The 14929-nt window shown below is 36.8% G+C and overlaps 1 protein-coding gene across 1 annotated transcript in view; it reads right to left on the bottom strand.

Moving 5' to 3' along the window:
• Nucleotides 1–14102, bottom strand: part of LOC110451511 (DNA polymerase beta-like) — a 20064-nt gene extending 5962 nt beyond the window's left edge. The window contains exons 1-10 of the mRNA XM_021499573.1: nucleotides 13908–14102; nucleotides 11224–11348; nucleotides 10833–10907; nucleotides 10105–10163; nucleotides 9448–9497; nucleotides 8041–8092; nucleotides 2935–2989; nucleotides 1638–1710; nucleotides 1362–1432; nucleotides 1027–1113 (exon numbers count right to left, since the gene is read on the bottom strand). Coding sequence (XP_021355248.1) covers nucleotides 1027–1113; nucleotides 1362–1432; nucleotides 1638–1710; nucleotides 2935–2989; nucleotides 8041–8092; nucleotides 9448–9497; nucleotides 10105–10163; nucleotides 10833–10907; nucleotides 11224–11348; nucleotides 13908–13971 — 711 coding nt within the window. The 5' untranslated portion in view covers nucleotides 13972–14102. The remainder of the gene's footprint in view (nucleotides 1–1026; nucleotides 1114–1361; nucleotides 1433–1637; nucleotides 1711–2934; nucleotides 2990–8040; nucleotides 8093–9447; nucleotides 9498–10104; nucleotides 10164–10832; nucleotides 10908–11223; nucleotides 11349–13907) is intronic.
• Nucleotides 14103–14929: the final 827 nt, after the last annotated feature.

The raw sequence follows: 14929 nt of genomic DNA, 5'->3' as shown, positions 1-14929 counted from the left end.
CAATTAATTTTGTAACCAACTACAATGTATTTTAGATTTTGCATATTTACTGTATATCCAACACCTTTAAATAGTTTTGTTATTCTTGCCCAATATATACTCAAATAGTCACATTCAATAAAGTAATGTCTATAATCCTCTGTGACATTACAAATGTTACATAAATTATTATCCTCGATTTTCCACTGATTTAGCAGTACTTTATTTGGTAATATGTTTTGAAAGAGTTTCCATCTATACATTTTATGACGGTTATCTTTCAGATTATAAAATATAAATTGAGTCAAATCATTAAAAAGTTGTGATCCTGCTATGTTCAGCACTCTCTTCCACTTTTCAATGGAGTGCGTTTTTATACACTTTTTTGCTATAAACGCATTGTACAAAAATGTATTATTAATAGTTTCTATCTGTTTATACTGTTTTCCATCATATGTTAGAAATCCTTTGCTACATTTTACTTGTGTGCATCTTGATTCATTTGTTTTTAATAAATCTAACCACGTTTTTGGTATTGCATTTTTTAAAGTGTTTATTTCACTTATCCAATTTCTAGTATCTTGTAATTTATTCAATATGTTTTGTTCGTCTATTTTCCCGTGTCTATTAATAATATCATCGATTGTTATTATGTTACTATCAGCCCAGTGTTTGTAAACAAGTGATTTTCCTTTGAATTTTATATTGCTGTTCCCCCAGATAACTTCCTTTCTAACATCATAAAATGTTTTACAATTTCGTTTCAATCCCCCTCCTAGCCGTATCCACGCCTCTAACATATCAATGTAAATGTTATATTTCTTACATCAGTTTTCTTTTTTATGTAGCATGAAAATTCATGTTCACTGATATCGAAAATTGCAATCATAATAAAGTTCATTTAGCAAGAAATATATAACGTAAAAATACATTTTTAATTTAGATTTTAATTGCAATAATTATTTTTGATCCACCATAACAATACAATGATGTTCATTTACAAGGAAATAAAATGCTATAAAACTTGAAGTGAAGATTATAACTGACCATGAACTTGACATCTCCCAGTGAGAGCCTGTCGGTGACCAGTCCACTGGCCTCCAGCTTCTCTACCACTTGGGCCAGCACCTTGGGCTGTGAAATTTAAAGGGATACATCCATAAAACGCCTTTTTTGACTTATTCCAGTTTGTAAGAATTACCTTATTTCAGCATTTTTTTCCCATCAAAATAACAGAAATAATGAAGATCTTAAGGGTAATTTAGAACAGACTATTAAAGGGTAAACAATGAAATTTTCAACAACAAAATCGTGAAAAAGATAGTTCCTGTTAATTTAGAGAACCTTGAGATGTTGCTCCACTGTTACTTAGGATAACGTACCTTTTTGCCTGACTCGGAAGTGAACGAGGGATGAGTCAACAAAATATCTATGTCACCACTGGAAGAAGCACCTGGACATAAAGGGAGATAATTTTTTACAATTTAAAAACTTATATATATAATATATAACATCAGACATGGTAATGAAGATTGTGTTATTCTCTTTTTGTTATCAAAAAAAAAAAAAATCAAATATTCCATTTATCAATTAAATATTTTATCGAGTTTTTAATCTAAATATATAGAGTTAAATGATATATTGTGATAGTAGCATACCTCGACGGAAACTGCCGCACACTTCACACATGTATTCACTGTCCAGTGTATTTATCTCCTTCACAGCAGCATCCTGCAGGTGAGAAATTACAATACACATTATCACCGCTAACGATCAACAACTAGTTCTAAGGTGTGTCAATAGCTTGTCTACAACGCAGTAGAATTGACATATAACCTACCATTATCAGTATCACTATATAACAATGCACTGATGAGAAAGTTATCTTAAACACTGACAATGATGAAATGTATTTATCACCATGGCGAGTACTCCCCAGTAGACACAGAGAAAAAAATGTTAAAATTCAGACAATATAACGGCATTAAATATCAAAAAGGGTCGAAATCCCAAATTAAAATGACGGTGCACAACTACATAAGACACTGCTCATTCATGTAAAGTTTCAATGAAATCCACCTGATCGTTAAAGAGGAGTTGCACGGACAAGTATTTCGCAAAAGGGGTATAACTCCATCAAAAAGGTCAAAATCCCAAATTAAAATGCCGGTGCACAACTACATAAGATACTGATCATTCATGCAGAGTTTCAATGAAATCCACCTGTTAATTAAAGAGGAGTTTTCCGGACAAGTTACTGCGGACGACAGACAGACAGACATCCAGACACCCTTGATTCCAGTATACCTCCCTAACTTCGTTGCGGGGATATAATTATTCACACCCTTAAGGTGAGATGAAGACACCCTACACCCCTCAGGGTTGAGATCCCTTTTCCTCACCCCCAATGGGGTGAAATATTAATCACAATGACCACAATTTAATGACATGCCATTTAATTTCACAATCAGATATCAAAGGCAACAGACCTAGAAACCAAAGTTAGTCTTAATACAAACTATTACAGTGACCTGTTTATTATACCTACCAAGTCATTCAGTGAAAAGGTCATCACAATGTTTTTATTTTATTTAAGGGTGAATTTGTACAGAGCGATTCAAAATTACAATCAAGTATTTTTATCAAAAGATTTTTAATCGATTAATATATCGGGTCCCTTTAAGTGAAACAGCAGAAGTCTGTGCTAGATGTGTAATGGGTCTCCCTCCACTATCTAACTAATTCTCTAAATATTATGTTCATCAGCTAACAACCTTTATCAATATCTAAATACATGTATCTGAGAATAAGAGAGTACTGTGAAATATAGAAATCATGTGACTTTCACAGAAACGCACGTCAAACCCATGCTTGAATATAATCATTAGTTCATACCACGGACTTATATAACAAGGACTCCGTGGTTGAGGTTCATACAAAGAAAAAATATTTTACCCTTAGTTGAATGACTTCATGTCTCGGAATTCTTTTTTCAAAGTCTTCATAATATCTGCAAAAAACGAAATCCTTCTAAACATATATGATTAAGATAGCATGTACCTATATTGAATGTGGTCTAAGTGAACGCTATTGCCAAATCCTGTTACTACCAGATCAGGAACAGCGGCTGTATTCGGCAGTTTCTAACTGCAGATGCATGCAAGATTTTGGTCCATTCACTTGATACCTCTCGGTTGGATTATGGTAAAGCCCTGCTCTGTGGTATATCTGACAAACTAACTAGTCGTCTGCAGAGGGTCCAGAACACTGCAGCAGGCTAGTTACTCGTACTCGAAAGAGAGAGCACATCACACCTGTGCTCTATTCGTTGCACTGGTTACCTGTACGATACAGGTCGCAGTACAAAATTCTGGTGTACACATACAAGGCACTGAATGGAACAGCTCCTCAGTACATACAGGAGCTTGTTACCCCGTATCAGCCGTCACGATCACTGCGGTCGGAGTCAGAATCTTTGTTGTGTATCCCAAATTCTTGTACTGTGACCTACGGAAACAGATGCTTTAGGAGGGTTTTAGCTACGTTGTAGAATAGCTTACCATCTGCAATTAGAAAGTCCAATACCCTGGCCAAGTTCAAGAGGGACATCAAAACTCACCTTTTCACGTCTGCATTTTAGAATCTTTGCAAAGACGTTATATAAATACCACCCTTTTATTTGTTCAATTAAGTGCACATTGCTTGCTTAAATGTATAAAAGTTATTGTAAGCCTTTGTTTTTTGTTTTCACAATTATAACCATTACTATTATCCATATGTTGTAAAGCGCTTTAGAGTAATTATACAAATTATATAGGGCGCTATATAAATGTTGTATATTATTATTATTGTTCTCAGTATACACAGGTATACAGTAGCTGACCACCAATTGTTCTTAGTGTACACAGGTATACAGTAGCTGACCACTAATTGTTTTCAGTGTACACAGGTATACAGTAGCTGACCACTAATTGTTCTCAGTGTACACAGGTATACAGTAGCTGACCACTTATTGTTCTCAGTATACACAGGTATACAGTAGCTGACCACTTATTGTTCTTAGTGTACAGAGGTATACAGTAGCTGACAACTAATTGTTCTCAGTGTACACAGGTATACAGTAGCTGACCACTAATCGTTCTCAGTATATACAGGTATACAGTAGCTGACGACTTATTGTTCTCAGTATACACAGGTATACAGTAGCCGACCACTAATTGTGATTGATTTAAGTACTGGAAACAAATTATCATAAGTAAAGTGTCTGTACAATATTGTTTTCTGTTGTTTATATATTGTGGGTGTGCCAATGCATCACTGCTCTAATCTGTTGTTTATATTGTGGGTGTGCCAACGCATCACTGCACTAATCTGTTGTTTATATATTGTGGGTGTGCCAATCAATGCATCACTGCACTAATCTGTTGTTCATATTGTGGGTGTGCCAACGCATTACTGCACTAATCTGTTGTTTATATTGTGGGTGTTCCAATGCATCACTGCACTAATCTGTTGTTTATATTGTGGGTGTGCCAATGCATCACTGCACTACTCTGTTGTTTATATTGTGGGTGTTCCAATGCATCACTGCACTAATCTGTTGTTTATAATGTGGGTGTGCCAACGCATCACTGCACTAATCTGTTGTTTATATTGTTGGTGTGCCAACGCATCACTGCACTAATCTGTTGTTTATATTGTTGGTGTGCCAACGCATCACTGCACTAATATGTTGTTTATATTGTGGGTGTTCCAACGCATCTCTGCACTAATCTGTTGTTTATATTGTGGGTGTGCCAACGCATCACTGCACTACTCTGTTGTTTATATTGTGGGTGTGCCAACGCATCACTGCACTAATCTGTTGTTTATAATGTGGGTGTGCCAACGCTTGACTGCACTAATCTGTTGTTTATATTGTGGGTGTGCCAACGCATCACTGCACTAATCTGTTGTTTATATTGTGGGTGTGCCAACGCATCACTGCACTAATCTGGTCAAATCTCGTCTCTCCCACAAGGTTGTACACACTGAGCCATCAATTTTGCTATGATATATCCCAGGGGTGCAGAGCCAAAGTGAGCGTAACCCCTGGCTATCGAGGATGAAGTGAGCGTAACCCCTGGATATTGAGGATGAAGTGAGCGTAACCCCTGGATATTGAGGATGAAGTGAGCGTAACCCCGGGATATCGAGGATGAAGTGAGCGTAACCCCTGGATATCGAGGATGAAGTGAGCGTAACCCTTGGATATCGAGGATGAAGTGAGCGTAACCCCTGGATATCGAGGATGAAGTGAGCGTAACCCCTGGATATCGAGGATGAAGTGAGCGTAACCCTTGGATATCGAGGATGAAGTGAGCGTAACCCTTGGATATCGAGGATGAAGTGAGCGTAACCCTTGGATATCGAGGATGAAGTGAGCGTAACCCTTGGATATCGAGGATGAAGTGAGCGTAACCCTTGGATATCGAGGATGAAGTGAGCGTAACCCTTGGATATCGAGGATGAAGTGAGCGTAACCCTTGGATATCGAGGATGAAGTGAGCGTAACCCTTGGATATCGAGGATGAAGTGAGCGTAACCCTTGGATATCGAGGATGAAGTGAGCGTAACCCTTGGATATCGAGGATGAAGTGAGCGTAACCCTTGGATATCGAGGATGAAGTGAGCGTAACCCTTGGATATCGAGGATGAAGTGAGCGTAACCCTTGGATATCGAGGATGAAGTGAGCGTAACCCTTGGATATCGAGGATGAAGTGAGCGTAACCCTTGGATATCGAGGATGAAGTGAGCGTAACCCTTGGATATCGAGGATGAAGTGAGCGTAACCCTTGGATATCGAGGATGAAGTGAGCGTAACCCTTGGATATCGAGGATGAAGTGAGCGTAACCCTTGGATATCGAGGATGAAGTGAGCGTAACCCTTGGATATCGAGGATGAAGTGAGCGTAACCCTTGGATATCGAGGATGAAGTGAGCGTAACCCTTGGATATCGAGGATGAAGTGAGCGTAACCCTTGGATATCGAGGATGAAGTGAGCGTAACCCTTGGATATCGAGGATGAAGTGAGCGTAACCCTTGGATATCGAGGATGAAGTGAGCGTAACCCTTGGATATCGAGGATGAAGTGAGCGTAACCCTTGGATATCGAGGATGAAGTGAGCGTAACCCTTGGATATCGAGGATGAAGTGAGCGTAACCCTTGGATATCGAGGATGAAGTGAGCGTAACCCTTGGATATCGAGGATGAAGTGAGCGTAACCCTTGGATATCGAGGATGAAGTGAGCGTAACCCTTGGATATCGAGGATGAAGTGAGCGTAACCCTTGGATATCGAGGATGAAGTGAGCGTAACCCTTGGATATCGAGGATGAAGTGAGCGTAACCCTTGGATATCGAGGATGAAGTGAGCGTAACCCTTGGATATCGAGGATGAAGTGAGCGTAACCCTTGGATATCGAGGATGAAGTGAGCGTAACCCTTGGATATCGAGGATGAAGTGAGCGTAACCCTTGGATATCGAGGATGAAGTGAGCGTAACCCTTGGATATCGAGGATGAAGTGAGCGTAACCCTTGGATATCGAGGATGAAGTGAGCGTAACCCTTGGATATCGAGGATGAAGTGAGCGTAACCCTTGGATATCGAGGATGAAGTGAGCGTAACCCTTGGATATCGAGGATGAAGTGAGCGTAACCCTTGGATATCGAGGATGAAGTGAGCGTAACCCTTGGATATCGAGGATGAAGTGAGCGTAACCCTTGGATATCGAGGATGAAGTGAGCGTAACCCTTGGATATCGAGGATGAAGTGAGCGTAACCCTTGGATATCGAGGATGAAGTGAGCGTAACCCTTGGATATCGAGGATGAAGTGAGCGTAACCCTTGGATATCGAGGATGAAGTGAGCGTAACCCTTGGATATCGAGGATGAAGTGAGCGTAACCCTTGGATATCGAGGATGAAGTGAGCGTAACCCTTGGATATCGAGGATGAAGTGAGCGTAACCCTTGGATATCGAGGATGAAGTGAGCGTAACCCTTGGATATCGAGGATGAAGTGAGCGTAACCCTTGGATATCGAGGATGAAGTGAGCGTAACCCTTGGATATCGAGGATGAAGTGAGCGTAACCCTTGGATATCGAGGATGAAGTGAGCGTAACCCTTGGATATCGAGGATGAAGTGAGCGTAACCCTTGGATATCGAGGATGAAGTGAGCGTAACCCTTGGATATCGAGGATGAAGTGAGCGTAACCCTTGGATATCGAGGATGAAGTGAGCGTAACCCTTGGATATCGAGGATGAAGTGAGCGTAACCCTTGGATATCGAGGATGAAGTGAGCGTAACCCTTGGATATCGAGGATGAAGTGAGCGTAACCCTTGGATATCGAGGATGAAGTGAGCGTAACCCTTGGATATCGAGGATGAAGTGAGCGTAACCCTTGGATATCGAGGATGAAGTGAGCGTAACCCTTGGATATCGAGGATGAAGTGAGCGTAACCCTTGGATATCGAGGATGAAGTGAGCGTAACCCCTGGATATCGAGGATGAAGTGAGCGTAACCCCTGGATATCGAGGATGGAGTGAGCGTAACCCCTGGATATCGAGGATTTGAAATTGAAACAAATTCTTTCAAAAGAAACTAATCTTCATCACATCAATGACATCTTAGTGCCACATTATATGTGTGGTTATTGGGAATAAACAAATTAATATTCATTTTATCAATTTCAGATTCTGAATAAATACAATGTTATGACAATGTCTTTGAATTCTTATTTTCATGCATGCTTACATTATACTAGACAAATAGTGGAAATCAGAATGTAACAAGTGTTGTACCAGGTGAAACACACCATACTAGAGTGACTTTAAATAAAACTTTCCAACACCTGGGGCCTAAGGAAGATGAGGATATTTTGACCATCTCCCATCGCCTGTGTGGTTAAGTACTGGTATACATTTTAAAAGGGTTTGCAAAGTATGTAACCAGTAGAAAGTTAATGTCCCCCAGTGCTGATTAACTTAGGAGAGGGTAACTCTGGATACACTCACTTGAGTCCAATCTGCTGGTGATGGTTGAGTTTATCAGTATGCTTCCTGAGATCTGAAATATAGTGTTTAACACTTAATGTTACTTTGGAATACAAATGTACTACACAATGTAATATTCCAAGTGGAATTATTGTACACAAAGAAAACTTGTTTTCTTTTTAAACAAAACAACAAACTGTCACGTGATCTACCTGTGGTATAAATATAGGATCTTACATCAGTTTCCATTTCATATGAGATTTATGAAACGAGTCTTAATAATTTTTCAATTTAGCAAGCCTCTGGGGAGCTTAAATGAAAAATTTGTGATGAGTTTCATAAATTTCATATGAAATGAAAATGAGTATAAGATCCTTTTTATCACATAATCAAGATTTGTGGCCTTATTTCGTGTAAAACGACAATTTTCATGCAACCTTGAAATGTAAAAAGCCGCCATTTTGACTCCAGTGCCTAAGTTTGTGATGTCATGTACTTGTCCTAGGCCTGAGGTCACAATTAAAACAACTGAAACTTACAACCAATCACAGGGCTGATAGGTCATATTACATGGGTTAATACGCCAAAAAATATCACGTTGGATAACAGAGTACATAATGTGATAAATCAACATTTAAGATAAAACCTGTATGTTTATTAACAAGAAAACATACAACATGTTCTCTCCTTGCATCAAATGGTAAGGATAAGCTGTATTGAAGGTAACCTTAAAGTGACTAATTTGGAAAGCATAAAATAACTCCCATCCCCCCATATTTTGGGGTTTTTTTAAAGTAAAAGGTATATCCCTTTCCATAAGAATTGACTTGAGTTGCAGGTTTGAACATCAAATTTGTAATACTTTTTTAGATGTTTACTCTGGAAACCAAATGGAACACATTGATCACAATTTCTTGATTTCAGAAAGTTAAACATCTTCAAAGATACCCTTTTAGAATGTTGAAAATTATAATGTGTCTATGATATGCTCAGGAAAACAAATAGATACTAAGATATGTACATAAGTTGTGCACTTGATCCATATCAACTCCAAATCAGAAAGGTGCATATACCAAACTGTACCCCACTGTAGTATGATTGACTCACCCCACTGTAGTATGATTGACTCACCCCACTGTAGTATGATTGACTCGAGTATGAAGTTTGACTGTAATGGCTCTTGAGATATACTCCAGAAACACAAGTATACACCTAAGTATACTAATCACATTATTTTGTACTTTGTACATATGTACTAGGTATCTTATATTTTGGCCTTTTCCATGACAACTAGAAATAGGTTGAAATCAAAGAAACTTAAAAGGCAACCCTGTACAGTGACTGACTCATTTCGTAATGTTTTTTTTAAGAAGGCTCTGGAAATACACATACATATGTATGTCCAAAAATCAAAATAACAAATCCTACCTTCCACAGACATAATGCCCTCCTGTACAAGTTTCTGGGCTGCAGCAGGCCTGCAGAGATAAATGTATTAGATATGTAATTATTAACAATGTGGCAGCCTAGGTAACTTACTACCATTACAATATTTGACATAGTATGGGCACCTGCTTTAATAAGGTGCCTTATGGATTTCAATAAAATACCAGAATTCAGGATTTGATAATTTCCGGAAGTTGTTCAGTTTTTTTTGAGAATCAGATAACTTCAGCCTTTAATTGGCACTAGTCACTAGTGAATTTAACGAAAACAACACTCCTAAGGGACAATGCCAGTGTTGTCAAAGTGTGATCCTTTAGTGAAGTACCAAAATAAAAAGATTCTGAATTCATTCTCATTTCTACAGATGTTTACATGGAACTCACTGAAGTTTGTACCTGGTAACAGGAAGACAATAGAAATTCCCTGTTTGATCTACGAATAATATTTCAATATATATATAACTTTTCTGGAAAACATGTATTTAAATGAATTTTATTCCAAGAAATGCTTCAGCATGAAGATATACAGAATTGAAGTACAGCACAAGTAAAATTACAGCAAGAAGTGACATTTGAATTGACCAGAAAATAACGTTATTACATTATAATAGGACATAATAAATGATGTTAGTGTCGTTACCCTATACCAGTCACTTTAGTCAAGGCGTTAATGGCCACACTGGTGTCATCGGCTCGTATCTGAAAAATAGAACAGTAATCGTTTCTGGAGCAAAGCATTTTAGAAGTACAAATAAACAGTTATAGCTACACATTTCCACATAACCAGAAGATATTGTGTTCTTGGCTATCAATGCAATTTGATCAGTGTCATTTTGAAGCACTTCCTCACACTCGAATAATGTTAGACAACCGTTAGAAGCAAACATTTTAGTGACGTTATATATAGTTAAGCTGTTCCAGGGATCTTGTTTGCACTGACGATACAGACACTTAAATATTGAAAATATAAGTGAATACCTATATATATTTAGATGAATAATAAAAATGAAATATAAATATAAAGATTGAACAACATTTTTCAAAGTTCATGCCATATGAACACAAATCGGTTACACTCATACAATAATGGGTCTAACATTACCTGTTGTTCATGTTAATGTTCCCCTGTTCAATCTCTGTGACTGTAACAAAACTTGATATTCTGCCTGATGTTTCAGGTGAAGCAGGAATTTACACTTTATATCGATGTAACACCCCTCGTTGATTGACCATATCAGTTACGTTAAAGTATTACAATGTTCTCTTTTTTCCCATTAAACAAATTTCTTTACACATGTACATTGGTATTTCAACAAGTTTATAATCAGAACTCTGATGTGCAGATATCAATCAGTTTATCTAAATTACCTTTTCTAGCTTTACTAGTTTTCCTGTCTTGACAAATTCATCAATTTTTTTTCCGATTTTATCTCCAATTCCATCCTAGGGGAAAAAAATTGAATTAAAACCAATACATAAATATTAAGGCCTTTAATAATGATAATAATTTGAGGTTCTTATATACCGCTTTATCACAACCTAGTTCGTAGGTCGTCACAAAGCGGTTTAGAATCCTGTTACTACTGTTTATATTTCCAATTCACTTCAACAAGACACCTCCTATCCAGGTGTGTAAATTGATTTTCAAATGAATTATTCCAAGATAACTGTTGATAATCTTGTAACACAAGATTTCAACTTCAAATAAAACAGAAAAATAAGTAATGATGCGTATTAGGGTGATTGGTGTGATACTTACAAGCTTTTTGGCCTCATTCCCTGTGGTGATTCGTGTCGGATGTTTGGCCAGAACTCCTGCTGCTTTTCTATAGACATTGTATTTGTGCATTGCACGATTCACATTTTTTTCATAGTTGGCCAACTCTGTTAATTAGAATGGAAAATGGAGCATAATGTAATTATTTATAATGTGCCTTCAAGTATCTACATATAATGTATCGCCATCTCATAAGTATTTATCTACATATAATGCATCACCATCTCATAAGTATTTATCTATATATAATGTATCATCAGCTCATAAGTATTTATCTACATATAATGCATCACCATCTCATAATAATACTTATAATGCATCACAATCTCATAAGTATTTATCTACATATAATGTATCACCATCTCATACAAGTATTTTGTGTGGTGTGGTTCCAGTTTCATTACATAGTGTTATATAGGTTATCTAAAACTAACTTCCAATTGATATATGGATGCATGATTAAAAGAACTTTATCACAGTAAACTAAAACCCCAATTGCCCATTAACTGTATACGTGCATGTAGAAAGTATGTTTCCCGGGACAGCACTGCATTAATTCAGGACATGGATCACATTAGAGCGCAAGTTTAGTTCAATATGGCACGATGGTACTATTTGATTTGATACAAGACTATTTCAGTTCAATACAGTCCTTTAGGAGTACAGTGTATAAATACACTGCAATAATGAGTTTTAATAGCTACACGTACAGCAACTAAATCATGTTTGTTCAAAAAGTAGACATCATTTTTTTAAATGTTATTTACCAGTAAAGTGCTCCAATCTTTTGCTGTGTTAGAAAGAAATGATTTCCCTAGACTATAAACTCCTAATATCATCTAGGTATCAGTTTTGGAGTGATATGTGTTTCAGATCTAGAGTGCCTTTTCATCAAGCTGGTTGAATTGGTGTTTTACATCCTATTAACAGCTAATCAGCTATAGAAGGTCATATAAGGATGCACCAGGGTTTTGTGGTGGAGGAAAATGGGGAATCTGAGGAAAACCAGTGACCTGTGGCCAGTACCTGGCGACTGCCCTATGTAGAACCGGGGACCTAGTGGTGGGGTCTAGGGTTGTAGACTATCAGATGTCTTTAACCACTTGGCCACCATGGCTTATCAAGCTGTATCTCATGACAGCTGACTATGTGAACTGCATGACCTTGCATGAAGTTATTTATAGACATGTGTATGTGATCTGTACAGTAGTCTGACAAAAGAAGTCGGCTAAAATTTGCCCAGGAAAAATATTAATTTATAAATGTGTCTTTGTCCTCTTCTTTTTAATTGACATAAGTTGTAAAACTTGAGCAAATGAAGAAATGGTATCAAATCACTATATTGAAATTTTGAGGACTTATTTATTTCTATAAATATTTCATGTGAAATTAAACGATTTAAAAAACATGCATAAATAAGCAGTTTTAGTAAAGACACTTTTTATCTTTCTTAATATGAACCCATAACAAAAACCAGCTATAGATTTCAGTCCTGACCCAGTATATTTTGTCATCCGTCAATGCAAACACACAAGAATATTGTAGGCAAATGAAGCCTAACTTCTTTTCCTATTATTTTCCCTGCCAAAGCACAGTTTTGGAGCAGGTTGTGGGTTTAGAAAAGAATATACCTGCTGTTACCCACAACATGTTTTGGAAGACGTAGCAAATATAATGTGGGAACTCGAGCTCCCTCCAAAATTGGGGACACAAAACTGACCAAAGTAAAAGTTTGCTGCACCCATTACAACATTTGGGATCTTTATATCATTCCTCCTTTTCTAGCTAGGTATTTTTTTTACCTACACTATCACAAGTGTTATCCACTAGCTACTGCTAGTACCAAGAAAAATATTTACCAACTCAGCAGATCTATCCAACGAGAAACTTATAGTGGTTGTGGGAGAAAGAGTGGTTCCCCAACGAGAGATGGTTGGTTACATTATGATGTTTATCATATTCAAAATAGTTAATTTTATTCGACAAACTGGGAGTGAGAAAACCTATAGTGTTTGTAGGAGATTAAAGCGACGCTTATGTACTCACTGTTTTGAGCACTTTAATAGACCAACATTTTAACTTTGTAATTTGTTGTAGATTGGCTACTAAAACATCTACATAAATGATATTTTTCTCAGTCGCAACATGTTCTTAATGTACAATAATTATAGAATAATATGTCCAATTGACAGATTGATATTGTGGTGTTTAGAGATTGTTTTGTGTGTGTGTCAGGTCCAGTACACTGCCGATTGAGCTATATAGCTATAAAGACCTATATAGCTATATTCACCTATAAATTATAGCTGTATTGAGCTATATTTTCTCAGATTTAAATTTTCATTAAATTAAAGCAAAGTCGCATAAAATAATAAGATTTATGGTAATGTTGACTACAAAAAGCATACATGTTTATTTTCATTTTGACTACAAAAAGCATACATGTTTATTTTCATTTATGTTAAATTTCGCCTGTCTTTTGTTATGAACCTAATGATAAAATCTTCTTTTAAAAGCGACTTTGTTTCGTTTTCCTTAAAAAAGAAAATCACATAAAAATAGCTCAAAGGACCTATTTCAGATAGGTCAATAGAGCTAGTATAGGTCTTTACAGCTATACAGCTCAATCGGCAGAGTCACTCTGAGAGTGTCAAGTGTGTGTTTACCCATTAAAAAGTCGCAGAATTCCGAATTGACATTATCAGATGTGGGAGCTTTCCTCTTGCTCATTGTGACAACTAGATATACCGTCTGATGGCCTCGACTTAGTGAAAACAAATATACACAAAGCGTCGAACTTCAGGACAATGTGCAGACGCCAGCAGTTGTGTTTACAGATGGTCCGGTTTAAAACGAACTACTTCCGGTTCATTTATAACTAAAAAAGAAAACGGATCCCGGATTTCATTTATAACTAAAAATGAAAACGGATCCCGGATTTTAATAACATAAATTGTAATAGGACCTACACTTGATTTACCAGGAACACTCGTAAACATTGTCCTTAACTGGAAAATATATCAACTTCTAGAAAATCTTTTAAATTCTGTATATATATGAACATTATATGTAAACAAGATAGAAAAGGTTTTCAACCAGAAAATGATAACTGTAAATGAGCTAACAAAGATATATTGCTCGCCATTTCTAATTGAAACCATATGGACCTGATAATTTGTTACATATAATCATTGGGGGTAGCATTTTTTTATCGAATGTTGATCTAAACCCTAAAACGAGTAAAATTACTCTGAACACCTTAGTTTAGGTTTAAATAAAGCTGTTACAATTTTCAGGTCCCTGTGATTGCAGCCATAGCCTGTTCGATATTTTCTTTATAGGATGTCTTCTTGTGTTTAATCATATGAAAACGTTTCAATAACAATATCTACAGTATACCGATATTTGTACTACTTTAAAGTTAGACAGGTACAGGACACGATAGAGCTAGGACATGATAGAAGTTAACAAACTATCGTCCGGGAAATATGACTATGAAGTATCCGACATATTTTAGTATCAAGGAATGATCATCTACACGTGGGCACAACTTTAATATTAACAAATTGCATCCAAGGTTGAAAGTTAGAAACTGTTGATATATGGATCAATCCGTTAATGTTGTGAATTCAAGCACAGTTAAACAAATTGTATATAAATTAGATGAACACTGGCAAAACCCAAACTT

Source organism: Mizuhopecten yessoensis, unplaced genomic scaffold (assembly GCF_002113885.1).
Source record: "Mizuhopecten yessoensis strain PY_sf001 unplaced genomic scaffold, ASM211388v2 scaffold6113, whole genome shotgun sequence".
NCBI classification, from domain to species: domain Eukaryota; kingdom Metazoa; phylum Mollusca; class Bivalvia; order Pectinida; family Pectinidae; genus Mizuhopecten; species Mizuhopecten yessoensis.
This window is presented reverse-complemented; position numbering and strand designations above follow the sequence as displayed.